This window comes from Oncorhynchus kisutch, linkage group LG20 (genome assembly GCF_002021735.2).
Source record: "Oncorhynchus kisutch isolate 150728-3 linkage group LG20, Okis_V2, whole genome shotgun sequence".
Classification (NCBI taxonomy): Eukaryota; Metazoa; Chordata; class Actinopteri; order Salmoniformes; family Salmonidae; genus Oncorhynchus; species Oncorhynchus kisutch.
This window is the reverse complement of record NC_034193.2, coordinates 29,542,933-29,558,042: the sequence shown is the minus strand read 5'-3', so window position 1 is coordinate 29,558,042 and position 15,110 is coordinate 29,542,933. Positions and strand designations below refer to the sequence as shown.

At 42.7% G+C, this 15,110-nt stretch overlaps 2 protein-coding genes across 3 annotated transcripts in view; both read left to right on the top strand.

Moving 5' to 3' along the window:
- Nucleotides 1–13,419, top strand: part of LOC109865989 (WD repeat-containing protein 38) — a 40,712-nt gene extending 27,293 nt beyond the window's left edge. Inside the window, exons 5-11 of one of the 2 annotated variants that reach the window (XM_020454513.2) lie at nt 8,324–8,549; nt 8,857–8,965; nt 9,395–9,426; nt 9,553–9,652; nt 11,321–11,386; nt 11,702–11,794; nt 12,553–13,419. In XM_020454513.2, coding sequence (XP_020310102.1) covers nt 8,324–8,549; nt 8,857–8,965; nt 9,395–9,426; nt 9,553–9,652; nt 11,321–11,386; nt 11,702–11,794; nt 12,553–12,699 — 773 coding nt within the window. In that variant the 3' untranslated portion in view covers nt 12,700–13,419. The remainder of the gene's footprint in view (nt 1–8,323; nt 8,550–8,856; nt 8,966–9,394; nt 9,427–9,552; nt 9,653–11,320; nt 11,387–11,701; nt 11,795–12,552) is intronic. The other variant, XM_031799766.1, reaches the window with a different exon arrangement.
- Nucleotides 13,420–13,618: 199 nt separating this feature from the next.
- sult1st6 (sulfotransferase family 1, cytosolic sulfotransferase 6) overlaps nt 13,619–15,110 on the top strand; it is a 47,277-nt gene continuing 45,785 nt past the window's right edge. Inside the window, exon 1 of the mRNA XM_020453910.2 lies at nt 13,619–14,409. Within this exon, the coding sequence (XP_020309499.1) occupies nt 14,223–14,409 (187 nt within the window). The 5' untranslated portion in view covers nt 13,619–14,222. The remainder of the gene's footprint in view (nt 14,410–15,110) is intronic.

Here is a 15,110-nt window from a genome sequence, read left to right as displayed (position 1 = left end):
TTATCCAGAGTGTACATTTTCATATTTTTTGTACTGGTTCCCCGTGGGAATAGAACCCACAATCCTGGCAATAGCAAGCACCATACTATACCAACTGAGCCACATAGGATAAATTACTTATTTCATTACTAATTGAAACACTGCTACTAACCTTGAACGGAAATGTCTGTTCTAGTCATTCTAATTCTATGCACAATAACAAGTCTGTTTTTGTTCCACACACACTTAGTCAAAATGCTCAGATTTCAACTGATATCGTAACTCAAAATGCTTCTGACTGAACAAATGTGATTCTCAAGGACCGGAGTTGGCTGTCCCTATAGAATAGCCTCAAATCTTCGGGGCATGGACTCTACAAGGTGTCGAAAGCGTTCCACAGAGATGCTGGCTCATGTTGACTCCAGTGCTTCCCACAGTGGTGTCAAGTGGGGCGGCAGGGTAGCCTAGTGGTTAGAGCGTTGGACTACTAGCCGGAAGGTTGTAAGTTCAAACCCCCAAGCTGACAAGGTTCTGCCCCTGAACAGGCAGTTAACCCACTGTTCCTAGGCCGTCATTGAAAATAAGAATTTGTTCTTAACTGACTTGCCTAGTTGGGTGGGTGGTAGACCATTCTTGATTGACACGGGAAACTGTTGAACATGAAAAATCCAGCAGCGTTACAGTTCTTGACACAAACCAGTGCGCCTGGCACCTATAACCATACCCCATTCAAGAGCACAATTCAAAAGTGGATTTAAGTGACATCAATAAGGGATCATAGCTTTCATCTGGAATCACCTGGTCAGTTTATGTCATGGAAAAAGCAGGTGTTCTTAATGTTTTGTATACTCAGTGTACAATCACGCCTGACAAGGCCAGTGAAATACACACCTCGTTGGAAGTCGGATTCGGTTCGGATTCGGTTCGGATTCATTCCTTCAATTTAATACCGCTCTTCATCGAGCCCAGAAACGGGGGGGGCAAACAGGTGTTGCACCTCGTTTCCCTCCTTCAGGGAACAGTAGTTATAGTCATAATATTACGTTCCCTTTCAGTTGGTCAACTTCAGTACAACATACTATGGAGAAATATAATCACACCCCAAGCCGACCCCAACAGATACTAAATGAAACAGCCCATGGCAGACCACCCAGATCTGACCCTGCCAGATGTGACAGTCTGGGTATTACGCACAGTGACTTTCCCTGGTCCCAGCCATAATAAGCACGCTGTGGGCTACACGGGGAGAAGTGACATCCAAGCGATAAAACCTCACAAAAGTGTATGGTGATGCCCAACTTGCTGCAGCACAAATATCTTCTGTAGTTAACCCTTTAAACAATGCCTTAGATGCTGCCAGACCCCTGGGGCAGTGGGCACGTACACCGATAGGTAACCCTTGTCGCTTGCTGATAATATGCCAGGGAGATAATCCAGTGGGAGAGACGCTGCTTAGAGAGCGCCTTGCTGCGAGGTGGATTAGCAAAACAGACAAAAAGCTGCTCAGATAACCGGATATCCCGGGTCCTTTCAATGTACGTGCGTAAAGCTAGCACTGGACACTGGATATGGAACCTCTGTTGTTTTTCAGAAGGAGGCGAAAAGGAAAATAGTTCAAAAGCTAACGACCTGTAGGAAATAGCCATGACTTTTGGGGCGAAGGCTGCATTTGGACGTAACGTAACCTTGGAGTCGCCTGGGGCATACAGGAAGGGTGTACAGATAATGCGTGGAGGTCCCTAACACATTTAGCCAAATCCAAAGTCCCCATGCAACAGGAGTTGCCACCGGTCCCCACCTAAAAGGCAAATGATCTCTGTGAACCAAGGCTGCCTGCCCCCTGACAATAGCAGAGGGTCCCCACCAATGGGCCATAGCCCATAGGCCTGACAGGGACACCCGAAGCAGTTGTAATAGCTGGGGGCTCGTGAGCATTCTGAGTTTGACTCCGAGGTGCTTGCTGAGGGCACGTAGGTCTAGAATGGAATGCAAAGTCCCGTCCATTTTCGTAACCATGAAATACAGTCTGTACCGGCCATCCCAGATCTTCAACATAGGAACCACTCGGAACAACTTGCCTGCTTCTGGAGACGGGAGGATATTTCCTATCTCGGAAGCTGAGGCCTCGGGAACAGTCGACGTGATGATGCTGCAGAAGCGTGCACAACAATTTGTAGCCTGTACCCTGACGGCACTGTTTGCATGATCCAGGGCTACACTGCCCATGCGAGCCATTGGTCGGAGCAGACAGTGAGACTCCTGTGAAGTGCCATCTGAAGGGGGAGAGATTCTTCTTCCATTTCCACCACTCTTGACAACAGTGTGTCTGAATGTGGAGAATGGATACTTTTCATCGAACTCACATGCGAGAGACACAACATGTTTGACACCCGTAAACACTGTGGAACCTGGTTGAAAAAACTGTTTATGTGCCATGGTTTGCCTAAAGCCCAGCCCACTCCAGCGATCAGTGACAGTGCCACTTGGGGATACTGTTGTCACAACGAGCCTCACTTGGTTTAGGCGGGAAGATGCGTTCCGGTAACTGGCTGGACCACATGCATTAAATATAGACACATAGAAAAAACATTATCATGTTGGTTATCCCACCTACCGTCGTAGGTGCAGGTGACAAAGCGCCTAGTAACCTAGCTGGGAATGGGACAGACACAGGGCTCTACAGTGCAGCTTTTTTACTCGCAAATGAGCCTAGAAATTGATGTATGCAACTGAAACAGACAAGTATGAGCACATGTGCAAGTTGTGATTTGTAGCAAAAATAAAAGTATTTCTGACGTTTTGCCTCATAGCTGGTAGCTAAGAACTATGAATCCCATCAAATGAATCTTTCAGCACTGTCACTGTTGTTGCTGCTCAAGGTAATACCACCACTCATGCAGCAACGGTGCTGAGAGCACTGTGAGTGAAGGGCTGAAAGAGCCATTTTTAGCATAGAAGTTGGTAGAATTTACCCGAATGTCTACCCGAATGTGACTTTGTCCTCGTGTTTCTTGGCTATTTATAGCGTTTTGGTCACACGCTGGGTTGTTTGTCAATGTTAGTTTGAGCTCGCTCAACTACTAGCAAAGAGAAGAGATGTTGGAAAATCTTACGCTTACGGCGTACAAAATACTTATTTTCCACCATAATTTGCAAATAAATTCATTAAAAATCCTACAATGTGATTTTCTGGATTTTTTTTCTTCTCATTTTGTCTGTCATAGTTGAAGTGTACCTATGATGATAATTACAGGCCTCTCTCATCTTTTTAAGTGGGAGAACTTGCACAATTGGTGGCTGACCAAATACTTTTTTGCCCCACTGTACATTTGTTAACATAGAAGCACATGTGCTTCTTGTAAAAATGTCAGCGTAGAGTCCTGAGACATCTCTGAAAAACTGACCCCTTCTATTCTAACATACAGGGGTGAATCATAATTGATTATTAATTCCCAGGAATGAAAAGCATTGACCTGACAACAAACAGCTCATTTCAGGGATCATATGAACCACAGAGAATGTGTGTGGGATAATAGTGTGGCCGTGTCCAACCCTGCTCGTTCCCTCGACTCCGCTACCAACAACTAATCGCCCATAGAGCCCATAACCTGTATCACTGGACACTTAATATGGACTAGTGAGCTACGGGCAGGAATCAGCAATGAATACAAATAATGAACCACCTTTGGGGAAAGGACGCCCCCTTGTAGCCAGAGACCCTACTTATTACTCTCACCCTGGAGAGATTGATATACCCCTTAAACCCTGTGGAATGCAGGGTAACAGAGGGGGCAGCATTACATATGGACAAGCATTTAACATATAGTAACAGTCAAAAGTTTGGACACACCTACTCATTCAAGGGTTTTTCTTTATTTTTACTAGTTTCTACATTGTAGAATGATAGTGAAGACATCAAAACTATGAAATAACACATGTGGAATCACATATTTTAGATTATTCAAAGTAGCCACCCTTTGACTTGATGACAGCTTTGCACCCTCTTGGCATTCTCTCAACCAGCTTTACAAAAAGTCTTGAAGGAGTTCCCACATATGCTGAGCACTTGTTGGCTGCTTTTCCTTCACTCTGCGGTCCAACTCATCCCAAAAAATCTCAATTGGGTTGAGGACGGGTGATTGTGGAGGCCAGGTCATCTGATGCAGTACTCCATCACTCTCCTTCTTGGTCAAATACCCCTTACACAGCCTGGAGGTGTGTTTTGGATCATTGTCCTGTTGGAAAACAAATGATAGCCCCACTACTAAGCGCAAACCAGATGGGATGGCGTATCGCTGCAGAATGCTGTGATAGCCATGCTGGTTAATGGTTTAACCATGGTTTTTGCGACTGCACTTGAAGAAACGTTCAAAGTTCTTGACATTTTCCAGATTGACTGAGCTTCATGTCTGAAAGTAATGATGGACTGTCGTTTCTCTTTGATTATTTGAGTTCTTGCCATAATATGGACTTGGTCTTTTACCAAATAGGGCTATCTTCTGTATACCACCCCTACCTTCTCACAACACAACTGATTGGCTCAAACGCAAATATGAACTTTTAACAAATCACAACTGTTAATTGAAATGCAATCCATGAAGCTGGTTGAGAGAATGCCAAGAGTGTGCAAAGCTGTCATCAAGGAAAAGGGTGGCTACTTTGAAGAATTTCAAATATAGAATATATTTTGATTTGTTGAACACTTTTTTGGTTACTACATGATTCTATATGTGGTATTTCATAGTTGTGATGTCTTCACTATTATTCTACAATGTAGAAAACAGTAAAAAATAAAGAAAAACCCTTGAACGAGCAGATGTGTCCAAACTGGTACTGTACGTTGTGTGAGACTGCATAGCCTGAATGAAGCTTGGCCTATTTACGGGCACAGGGGGCTCTGGCAATGACTGACGTAGTACCCCATTTGGACCATAACCAAACGTGGGGGCACTCTTGTCACAGTATTTTTGGGGGGGAGGGGCGCACTACTCAGTCAGACCCGTGCCAATGCCCCTCGCTCTGGGGGTTACCCCAGCCAAGTGCTCGGAAGGTGCAAGTAAACCCCGCTTCCTGCACTCCCTCCAACTGCAAGAATTGAAAATAGGATTGGGGTGCCATAATGCTGGGGGGAAGCTAGTAAGATTCCCATTGCTGGAAGTGAAGCATGTTAGCTGACGTTAGCCAGGAGGCTTTTTAGTCAAAGCTAGGCTAGCTAGCCTCTTTGACCACAGCACGACCCGTTTAGAATAACCAAGCAACTTAACGCTACATATACTAAATAAGAGATGACCCAGAAACTCTACTGTGGAGAGGGAGGAATAATTAGTAATTGCTAGCTCGCCTCGGTGAGTAGCCAACCTGGCTAGCATACTACGCAGCTCTTGTTTAGCCAGCCCGGTTTCACCTACAGTTGAAGTCGGAAGTTTAAATACACTTAGGTTGGAGTCATTGAAACTCGTTTTTCAACCACTCCACAAATTTCTTGTTAACAAACTTTAGTTTTGGCAAGTTGGTTAAATTTAACCGTTCCTCATAGGCTGAGTCTCCTACATGTCTGTAGAAACATCATTCTTTACTGCTAGGCAAGACACTAGTGATACGGGCCATAAACATTTATATCTCCCTGAAGGTGACCGGACCTGACCTCAACCCCCCTCCATCACTAATCCATCGCTCTCTCCCCTTATCAATGCCTGCCACATGTAATCGCTTCCCTGCACTCAACACATTCCAAGCTTAATTGCACACACGATAAACCTTCCTCCTATAACCATTAACTTCTGGTGTAGACCCTCTAAATAACAGTACTCCATTTGTGACATGAATAAGTATATTTTCATATTCTCAGAACCCAACAGTATAAGGTCCACATTTGACAGTACATGTCAGAGCAAAATCTAAGCAATGAGGTCGAAGGAATTGTCTGTAGAGCTCCAAGGCAGGATTGTGTCAAAGCACATATGGGGAAGGGTACCAAACCATTTCTGTGGCATTGAAGGTCTCCAAGAACACAGTAGCCTCCATCATTCTTAAATGGAAGAAGTTTGGAACCACCAAGACTCTTCCTAGAGCTGGCCGCCTGGCCAAACTGAGAAATCGGGGGAGAAGGGCCTTGGTCAGGTAGGTGACCAAGAACCCGATGGTCACTCTGACAGAGCTCTAGAGGTCCTCTGTGGAGATGGGAAAAACTTCCAGAAGGACATCCATCTCTGCAGCACTCCACCAATCAGGCCTTTATGGTAGAGTGGCCAGACTGAATCCACTCCTCAGTAAAAGGCACATGACAGCCCACTTGGAGTTTGCCAAAAGACACCTAAAGACTCTCAGACCATGAGAAACAAGATTCTCTGGTCTGATGAAACCAAGATTGAACTCTTTGGCCCGAATGCCAAGCGTCACATCTGGAGGAAACCTGGAACCACCCCTACGGTGAATCATGATGGTGGCAGCATCATGCTGTGAGGATGTTTTTCAGCAGCAGGGACTGGGAGACTAATCAGGATTGAGGCAAAGATGAACGGAGCAAAGTACAGAGAGATCCTTGATAAAAACCTGCTGCAGAGTGCTCAGGACCTCAGACTGGGGGAAGGTTCACATTCCAACAGGACAACGACCCGAAGCACACAGCCAAGACAACACAGGAGTGGCTTCAAGACAAGTCTCTGAATGTCCTTGAGTGACCCAGCCAGAGCCCGGACTTGAACCCGATCAAACATTTCTGGAGAGACCTGATAATAGCTGTGTAGTAACGCTCCCCATCCAACCTGAAAGAGTTTGAGATGATCTGCAGACAGGAATGGGAGAAACTCCCCAAATACAGGTGTGCCAAGTTTGTAGCGTCATACCCAAGAAGACTCGAGGCTGTAATTTCCAACGGTGCTTCAACAAAGTACTGAGTAAAGGGTCTGAATATGTATGTAAATGTGATATTTCTATTTTTATTCTTTATACTTTTTGTAAAAATGTCAAAAAACTGTTTTTCCTTTGTCATTATGGGGTATTGTTTGTAGACTGATGAGGGGGGATAATCATACATTTTAGAATAAGGCTGTAACGTAACAAAATGTGGAAAAAGTCAAGGGGTCTGAATACTTTCCAAGTACACTGTAAATACTTTATTCTAGTCATGTCTCATCCTATATAACTACTGTTGTACGTATACTGTCTATACATGCTTATATATATGTTGATATGTTTATATACATTATATGTATATATTTGTATTCCAGTTTCTAACATCGTTCTGATATTTCTTAATAAAAACATTTAATAATATCTGGATTATGTGTGAGGTAATTCCAAGATTTCTCAAGAACGCCACACATCTTTCCAAGGAGTTTGTACGCAGTACGTGGCAATGCGCACACTAATGGTTTGATGGAGGGCTTCCTGCGAGTGTTCCAAGCTAAGACAAACTATACATAGATCATGAGTGTCTTTCAGAGAAATGTTATAGTCACATGACTGGGGACATGATCTCGACCCCGAACCCAGCTTGTAGCCATCGTCATCTTTGTCGTTTTCTTAGCCATATTACTCATTGCACCAACAAATTGAAGAAAAAGTAATAGTTTGTGATTAGAAGACTTTTGAAAACAAGTACAAAATTCAGCACACAACGTCCAAGGGCTGAGCACACTCTACCACTATAAAGCAATCTAGTTTTCCAATTGTTTTGTTTTACTAGTGTGAATCGTTCCTGTTCACACCGACATGAAGAAAGGAATAATTGAAGGAATAAATCCGAGCCTCATGCTTATCACCTGTGGAAGGTGGCCTTGTCAGGCATGATTGTGTATCCTTCAACCGAAGCCGTGAAAGTGCGACTCCTATGTTCAGTATGTTGTTCAGTATGTTGTACTGAAATTGACCGATTGAAAGAGAGCTATTGACATGCATCATATAGACACATATAGACATGCATCATTGGGATTCTCTAATATACAGAAAACTATAAAAGTATCTATTTCATGTGCAGTATGTTTTGTACTTTGGGTCTCCTGGATCCCAGACCACAGACAAACCCAGCCATTGATGGTTAGCTCTGCATGAAGTTACCCCCCCCCCCCCCCCCCCCCCAGACCGCCAGTGACACAATCTAGCTTTCAGCTTCAGTGCACACACATTATTCCCTAGCGTGGGGCTGCAGCTGGGGCTAAATTCCTTAACAGCAGCAAAATGTGAAAACTGCAAGGGTGTGAGTACTTTCACTAGGCACTGTGTGTGGTGAATCCCACTAACTAACACATAATCATGCATCGATGTCAATGAGAGAAATAAGGATTCTCCTCTGTATTGAAATGGGCAATTACCAACTCCTTCTCTCCTGTGTCGCTTCCTCGAGATGCCAGCGGCATTGTGAGGAGCTGGTACGTGTGGGGAGGAGAGTGTTTGTGGGGGGTGAGAGACGTGGGGGAGACTGGAGGTGGAGAGGGAGGAGGTGGACAGAGACAGACCCTCTCGCTCTCCGTCTCCGCCTCTGGAGAGAAAGCAGCCACAGGGGGGTCCGACTCAGCCATTCATCTGTATGACCTCTCCACTCACCAGAGACTGATGACCTGCAAGGCCAGGTGGGTAAAACATTAGTAATCCCTGAAAGCAAAATGTTCTACAATACATTTTTTTCCTGATGTGGAACATTATGACAATTGTATCATTATTTAAAATAAAACATTTGGTTAGCCCCCCGGACCAAATATACTCCTAGCGAAGTGGGTACTAATTCTGTTTTAGCACTTCTCATCTGTCTATTCCAGTGTGCTGTCAAATAAATACAAAATATGTGAGAAGGTCGGAACTCAAATCTTCCTTTACAAAATAAAAACATTTTGAGTCACTTTAGGTCGTTGTATTTATTTTCCACCATTTTATTTTCAGCTCCACAAGAACAGTTATGGATGGACATTGTTTTCGGGTTTTTGCAGTGACTTTTCACCCAGAGATGGAGAGAGAATTAATCTCTGGGGGTTGGGACAACACCATACAGGTAACAATTGCAGTTTACTGTATAGAATCCCAAAATCTTAAGAAGCTTGATTTGTGGTTTGTGAACACTAGTCTGGTCTAGTAATTAGAGACCACATTCATACATTTGTTCTAGGACAGGGGTGTCAAACTCGATTCCTGCAGGCCTGTGTATCTGTTGGCTTTTGTTATTTATGTTATTTAATGTAAATTCGTATTCAGTTAAGACCTAGAGCGGTGACAATGACATGAATTGATCATTGAAGTACAAGGTAGGAGTGCTAACCTGTAGACACATGGCCCTCCAGGAATTTTCGTTTGACACACCTGTTTAAGTAGATCAATTTAGAAACTGCCGTGGCAATCAAGGTGATTTTCCAGGGAAAGTCATTCAATTCAATTAATTACATTTATTTAAAATATCTGTCTAATAATATTTGTATTCTCACAGTTTTGGGATACCAGACAGCAGCACTCTGTCAGGTAAAACTGTAGTTGTTTTATTTGTCTTCAATCATTATGGTTTATGCGTCAGGATTATGGTGTATGCATCCAGATTAGCCATGGACAGGTTTTATAAGGCATTATCTTTGTCTACCCTGCTTTTAGGATGCTTTCGGGTCCTCACGTGTGTGGTGATACGCTTCAGATCGATCCAGCTGTCAACCACATCCTGTCTGGCTCCTGGAGGAGGGACAACGCACTGGAGGTGACAACACAGCAACAAACAAATAGGGTTGGGTAGTAACGGATTACATGTAACAGGGATGACGTAATCAGAAAACAAAGATTAAGTCACATCCCAGATAACTTTTGAAAAATGTGCAGACATATTACAGTAAAAAATTCTATGAAAAACACTCGATTCAACTTGTCAAGGGCTTGATGATTATTTGACAAGTAGAATTAGGTGTGCTTGTCTAGGGCCACAACAAAAATATGTACTGTTGGGGGTACTCAAGGACCAGAGTTGGGTGTACTAGACTGTAATAGTATTTAAATGAATTATTTAAAATAAAATGTGGGTTGGGAAAGCTTTCCCTGGAACTTGACAGTGCAGCTGACCTCTTAGCCGTGATGCCAGTAAATCAAGAAGATGCAGGAGAAAGTTGAGCCAGCACTTGCAACAAGATTGATGGTTCGCAGTAGCTACAGTGTATATGGTTACAATTTATGAAAACAAAAATAAGCTTTTTGGTCTTAATTTAAGGATAGGGTTAGGCATAAGGTTAGCAGTGTGTTTAGGGTTAGGATTAAGGTTAGGGTTAGGTTTCAAATCAGATTTTAAGAAGAGAAATAGGTTGGGTTTATGACTTTGCCACTTGTCCAGATAGTGACGACCAAGATTGCTGGAGGGTTATTTAGAGATTGAATTTACACTGAATATACCAAACATAAGGAACACCCCCCTTTTGCCCTCAGAAAAGCCTCAATTTGTCTGGGCATGGACTCTACAAGGCGTCGAAAGCGTTCCACAGGGATGCTGGCCCATGTTGACTCCAATGCTTCCCACAGTTATGTGAGGTTGGCTGGATGTCCTTAGGGTGGTGGACCATTCTTGATACACACAGGAAACTGTTGAGCATGAAAACCCCAGCAGCGTTGCAGTTCTTGACACAAACTGGTGCACCTGGCACCTACTACCACACAGTACCGTGTTCAAAGGCACCTACATTTTTTTGTCTTTCCCATTCACCCTCTGAATGCCACACATAAACAATCCATGTCTCAATTGTCTCAAGGCTTAGAAATCCTTGTTTGACCTGTCTCCTCCCCTTCATCTACACTGATTGAAGTGGATTTAACAAGTGACGTCAATAAGGGATCATACTTGTACCTTTCACCTGGATTCACCTGGTCAGTCTATGTCGTGGAAAGAGTAGGTGTTCTAATGTTTTGTATACGCAGTGTATCTGTTTGCAGCATAAACTGAGAAGGCAGTTGCAGGCTAACCAAGGATAGTCATCCAGAAGTAATCCGATTTTATTCAGTACATACTGAGAGGTTTAGGGTAACCTTTCTCATGGTTAAAGGTTAGAGATCTGTCTAGTTACAGTAAATCACATAATCCTGCAATCATTGTCTCTGACTTTGACAAACATGTTATTGTTTTCATCTTAATACAACATTGTTTCCCCTCAGCTCAGGTACTGTAGCTTTACACAAACTTTAACAATTGTTTTCCTATTTCAATCAATGTGATTACTATCTCCATATTGATACCAGGGCATGACCCTAAAACTATAGCTTATTACACAATGTATTGGGACATTTGGGTGCCAAAGTGGGTGCAGACACAAAGACAGCTGCAATGCATGCATATATGCATAGCATGCATACTTATCTCTCTCTTGCACTTTTTCTCTCTCTCTTTTAGATCTGGGATTATGTCTCAGGTCAGAAAGTGACTGAAGTGCCTCATGACTACCAAGGAGAGAGCAAAGTGAGTCCATCAATATAGCCACACAAAAAAATGATCTAAACCTCAACTACTATTCCAAAGGTTATATCTAGAACTTAATAAAGTTTTTCGGCTGTCCCCATTGGAGAGCCCTTTGAATAACCCTTTTGGGTTCCAGGTACAACCGTTTTCGATTCCATGTAGAACCCTTTCCGCAGAGGGTTCTACGTGTATCCAAAAGTGTTCTACCTGGAAAACACAAGGGTTCTTCAGTGGGTTATCCCATTCGGACACCCAAAGAACCCTTCTGGGATTATTTATTCTAAAACTTTTTGTGTCAAATTGTTGTTCACACAGATCTACACATGCCATTGGCTTGGCCAGGATCATATCGTGGCAGCTGGGAGCCAATCAAATATGCTGAGAGTCATTAACAGGTGGACTATGACGGTTAGTATATTGGTATTTTAGGTACAGTATAAAGTAGTAAAGTTTATAATTATGTAGGAATTATTGTGAAGTAAGATATCTTGCAGCTTTGTTCAAGTCTATTATTGCGCGGTGAGTCGTTTATACAGTAAGCAAAACTCTGAGAGAAGCGATAAAATATTTATTTATGCACTTTATAAACCAAAAATGGCACTCAACAGTTTACTTGCCATTTTACAATGGGCACCTCTTAGCTAGCAACTGTTTGCCTTCCTCCTACAGCACGTTGTTGTTATACCCTCTGATGGTATAGTAAAAAAAAAAGACTCCATCAATCAAAGGTTAAAGGGACAATCCACTCAAAACTATTAAAAAAATAATAATAATTCATTAGTCCACTGTTGATACAGTCCCAAAATGTTTTGCATGTCAGCAGTCATGTTTTCAAGATATTGGAATGATGCTTTTTGCATCATCATGATGATGTGGCCGGTGACACTTCTCAATGTAATCACATCAAGGTCCTTCACCGTTGTTCTTATCTGGTAATCAATGGCACTTCTTTGTCCTAATAATGCAAGGAAATAGATATATTTGTTCAAATCAACACTGAAGAAATGAATATAATTATGAATTCACAGAAATCTAATCTTCTTCAACCACCTCTTTCTATTTCTGTCTTTATTTGTCTCTCTTTTACTCTTCCTCCCCTTCTTCCTCCTCCTCACCCTCCCTCTTTCTCTTTCTCCCCCTTGCTCTCCCTCTCCCTTCCCACTCAGACTGAGTCCAGGTTGCTGGGCCTGTCCTCGGCCGTGTTCGGCTCGTCCGTGTGTCTGGCGGGGAAGTGGACAGGCCTGATCGCAGCCACTTCTGGGACCAGTGTGTATCTGCTGGAGCGAGATGGTCAGCAGCATTCCAAAAAGTAGGGCCTCCAAGGAGAAATTATGTTACATTCAACGGCGCCATTCGGTTGTCGGTCGCTGTGTGTTTAACGCACGCAGAACATTACGTTTTTGTTTACATGTCCTGAATGTAAAGATGTAAACTTGTTTTAGTAAAAAAAATAAAAAATCTAATTTTTTTTTTTTTTGGGTGCACACGGATTACTTAACTCAAATGTAACGCAGGACGTACCAAATGATTTAATGTTGTAATCATATATTTGCTAAAGCTCAACATTCATATCCTGCATGGAAGCAACAGTATTTTGTTTTAGTCTCCCTCTAACTGTTGTTAATTCTGCTTTTATTACTTGATGTTGAGATGTTGAGTTACAGAACGAACACTCTTTTTATATATAAGACATTGAACTATGTCATGTGCATGCGGATATATTTCAACAATGCAGTGTGAGTACGGACACATGAGAGCAGACTTTTGTGAAAAAATGTTGACTGCCAAAGTGCCTGAGGCTTGTTGCTCCAGTCATTGTCTCACAGGACTAGACAACTATAGGACTTAAGTCGAAACTAACTTTAGGGAGTGTTTGCAAACTAGCAGGCTTCAACGTTTCATATGAGGCCATCCAAGGGAACTGTAAAATGTGTGTGTGAGCAGGAGATTAGACGAACAACAATGGAATTTTAAAGCAGCCATAATATAAAAAGTGAATACTTATGTAATTAAACTAATCTATGTCAATCAAATGTTCTTGTGCTGTCTTTTGTTTATTTCTTAATTAGACTATAGCAACCTGTTTTTACTTGGGAAGTAAATAGCCGAAGGATATTTGGCTAGCTCCTCTGTTTGGAACAGATAGTTCTAGACACTCCCTCGAACTCCAGATTCACTGGTAAAAAAATAAAAAATAAAGTGGAATTCAGTTTGGCCTGGGGAGTTGCATAAGGGCACTTTAGTATAGGAAGTCGGAATGGCTTACACCGGGATAGAGCTCAGAGCAGGCAGACAGCACTCAGCCAGAGAGAGGTTAAAAACAGAGTAGGAGAAGGGAGAGAACATTTTGGGCCTAGACAAATATTCTAGGAGATAGGGATAGTAAGAAGAGAGTAAGATCATATAGTCAAATATTACAGAGAGAGAGAGAGAGGGAGAGAGAGAGAGAATAAGAACAAGGAGAGGTAGAGTAGACAGACTAGTTTGAGAGCAGACACCGGAATCTACAGCAGCTAAGGTAGAGACAGATCCCATATACTCTTCTGTGCTTTTCTCATCTTCAGCAGACAAGAGATACAGAGAAAGCTATTTAGGATAAACAAAAGAAAAGTGAGAGATCTTGCATAGAGAGAGAGAGAGAGAGATGTTAGAAAGCTAGAGTGATACAGAGAGAAGAACAAGTAAGTCAACTTTCTGTGCATACTGACAAAGAGGACCAACCACTCCAAGAAGATAAGCAGAATACCGGACTTAAACACTTTTACGTTCTTGGGTTCCCTGTGGTCTTCTCGTGGTCTGCTTGTGGTTCTGCTTCCTCGTGGAGGAATTTGAAGTCATGGCTGGGAAAGAAGAACTGTCGTACAGCGAGGCCATCGCGGCAGCAGGTGACGCATTCCACCGCTTTCCCCTGATCAAGATCCAAGGGGTCCCTCTCATGTGCCACATTGTCCACAACTGGGACTCTATCTGGGCCTTCCGCCCCGATCCCTCTGATCTCCTCATTGCCACCTACCCCAAAGCAGGTAACTGGAAAGAGGTTATTTATAATTGATTTTGTCATTCACAGATGATTAAAGGTAGCCTGGTTTAACCAGACTGAAAACTGCACTCACAGAATGATGCGGTCACAGGGTTCAGGCTGGTTTAACCAGGCTAGATCAAAGGGACAAGTATGAAATCAAAGTTTGTCAGATACTTTGAGACCTTAAAAGTAGTCGAACGCCAAGATGAGTCCACACACCACGGCATCGTTTGTCTAGAGCTAGCTTCACAGGAGGCTGGTGAGGGGAGGACATAATAATGGCTGGAATGGAGTGAATGGAATGGTGTCAAACGCATGTAGATCATGTGTTTGATACTGTTCCAATAATTCCATTCCAGCCATTAGTATGTGCCCGTCCTCCCAAATGAAGGTGCCTCCTGTGCTAGCTACATGCCTCAAACCAAAATGAATGAACCAGATAAGCACAGCGAATCCTGAAAACAATAAGGTGCTTATCCTTTTCATTGATTTTGGATTGTGGTTCATAGCTTGATCTTCTTAACCTGGGTCGTCGTGGAGTTACAGTATCTCAACAGAAGACTACCCACATGAAAAAATACTTTTCTATAGAATACTACAGTATTTACTATATGATTCTGTAGTATACTGTACAATACTATACTTCACACTGTAGTATCTCTTGATCTTGTGTAGTACTTACTACGTAAAATAGGTAAAAGA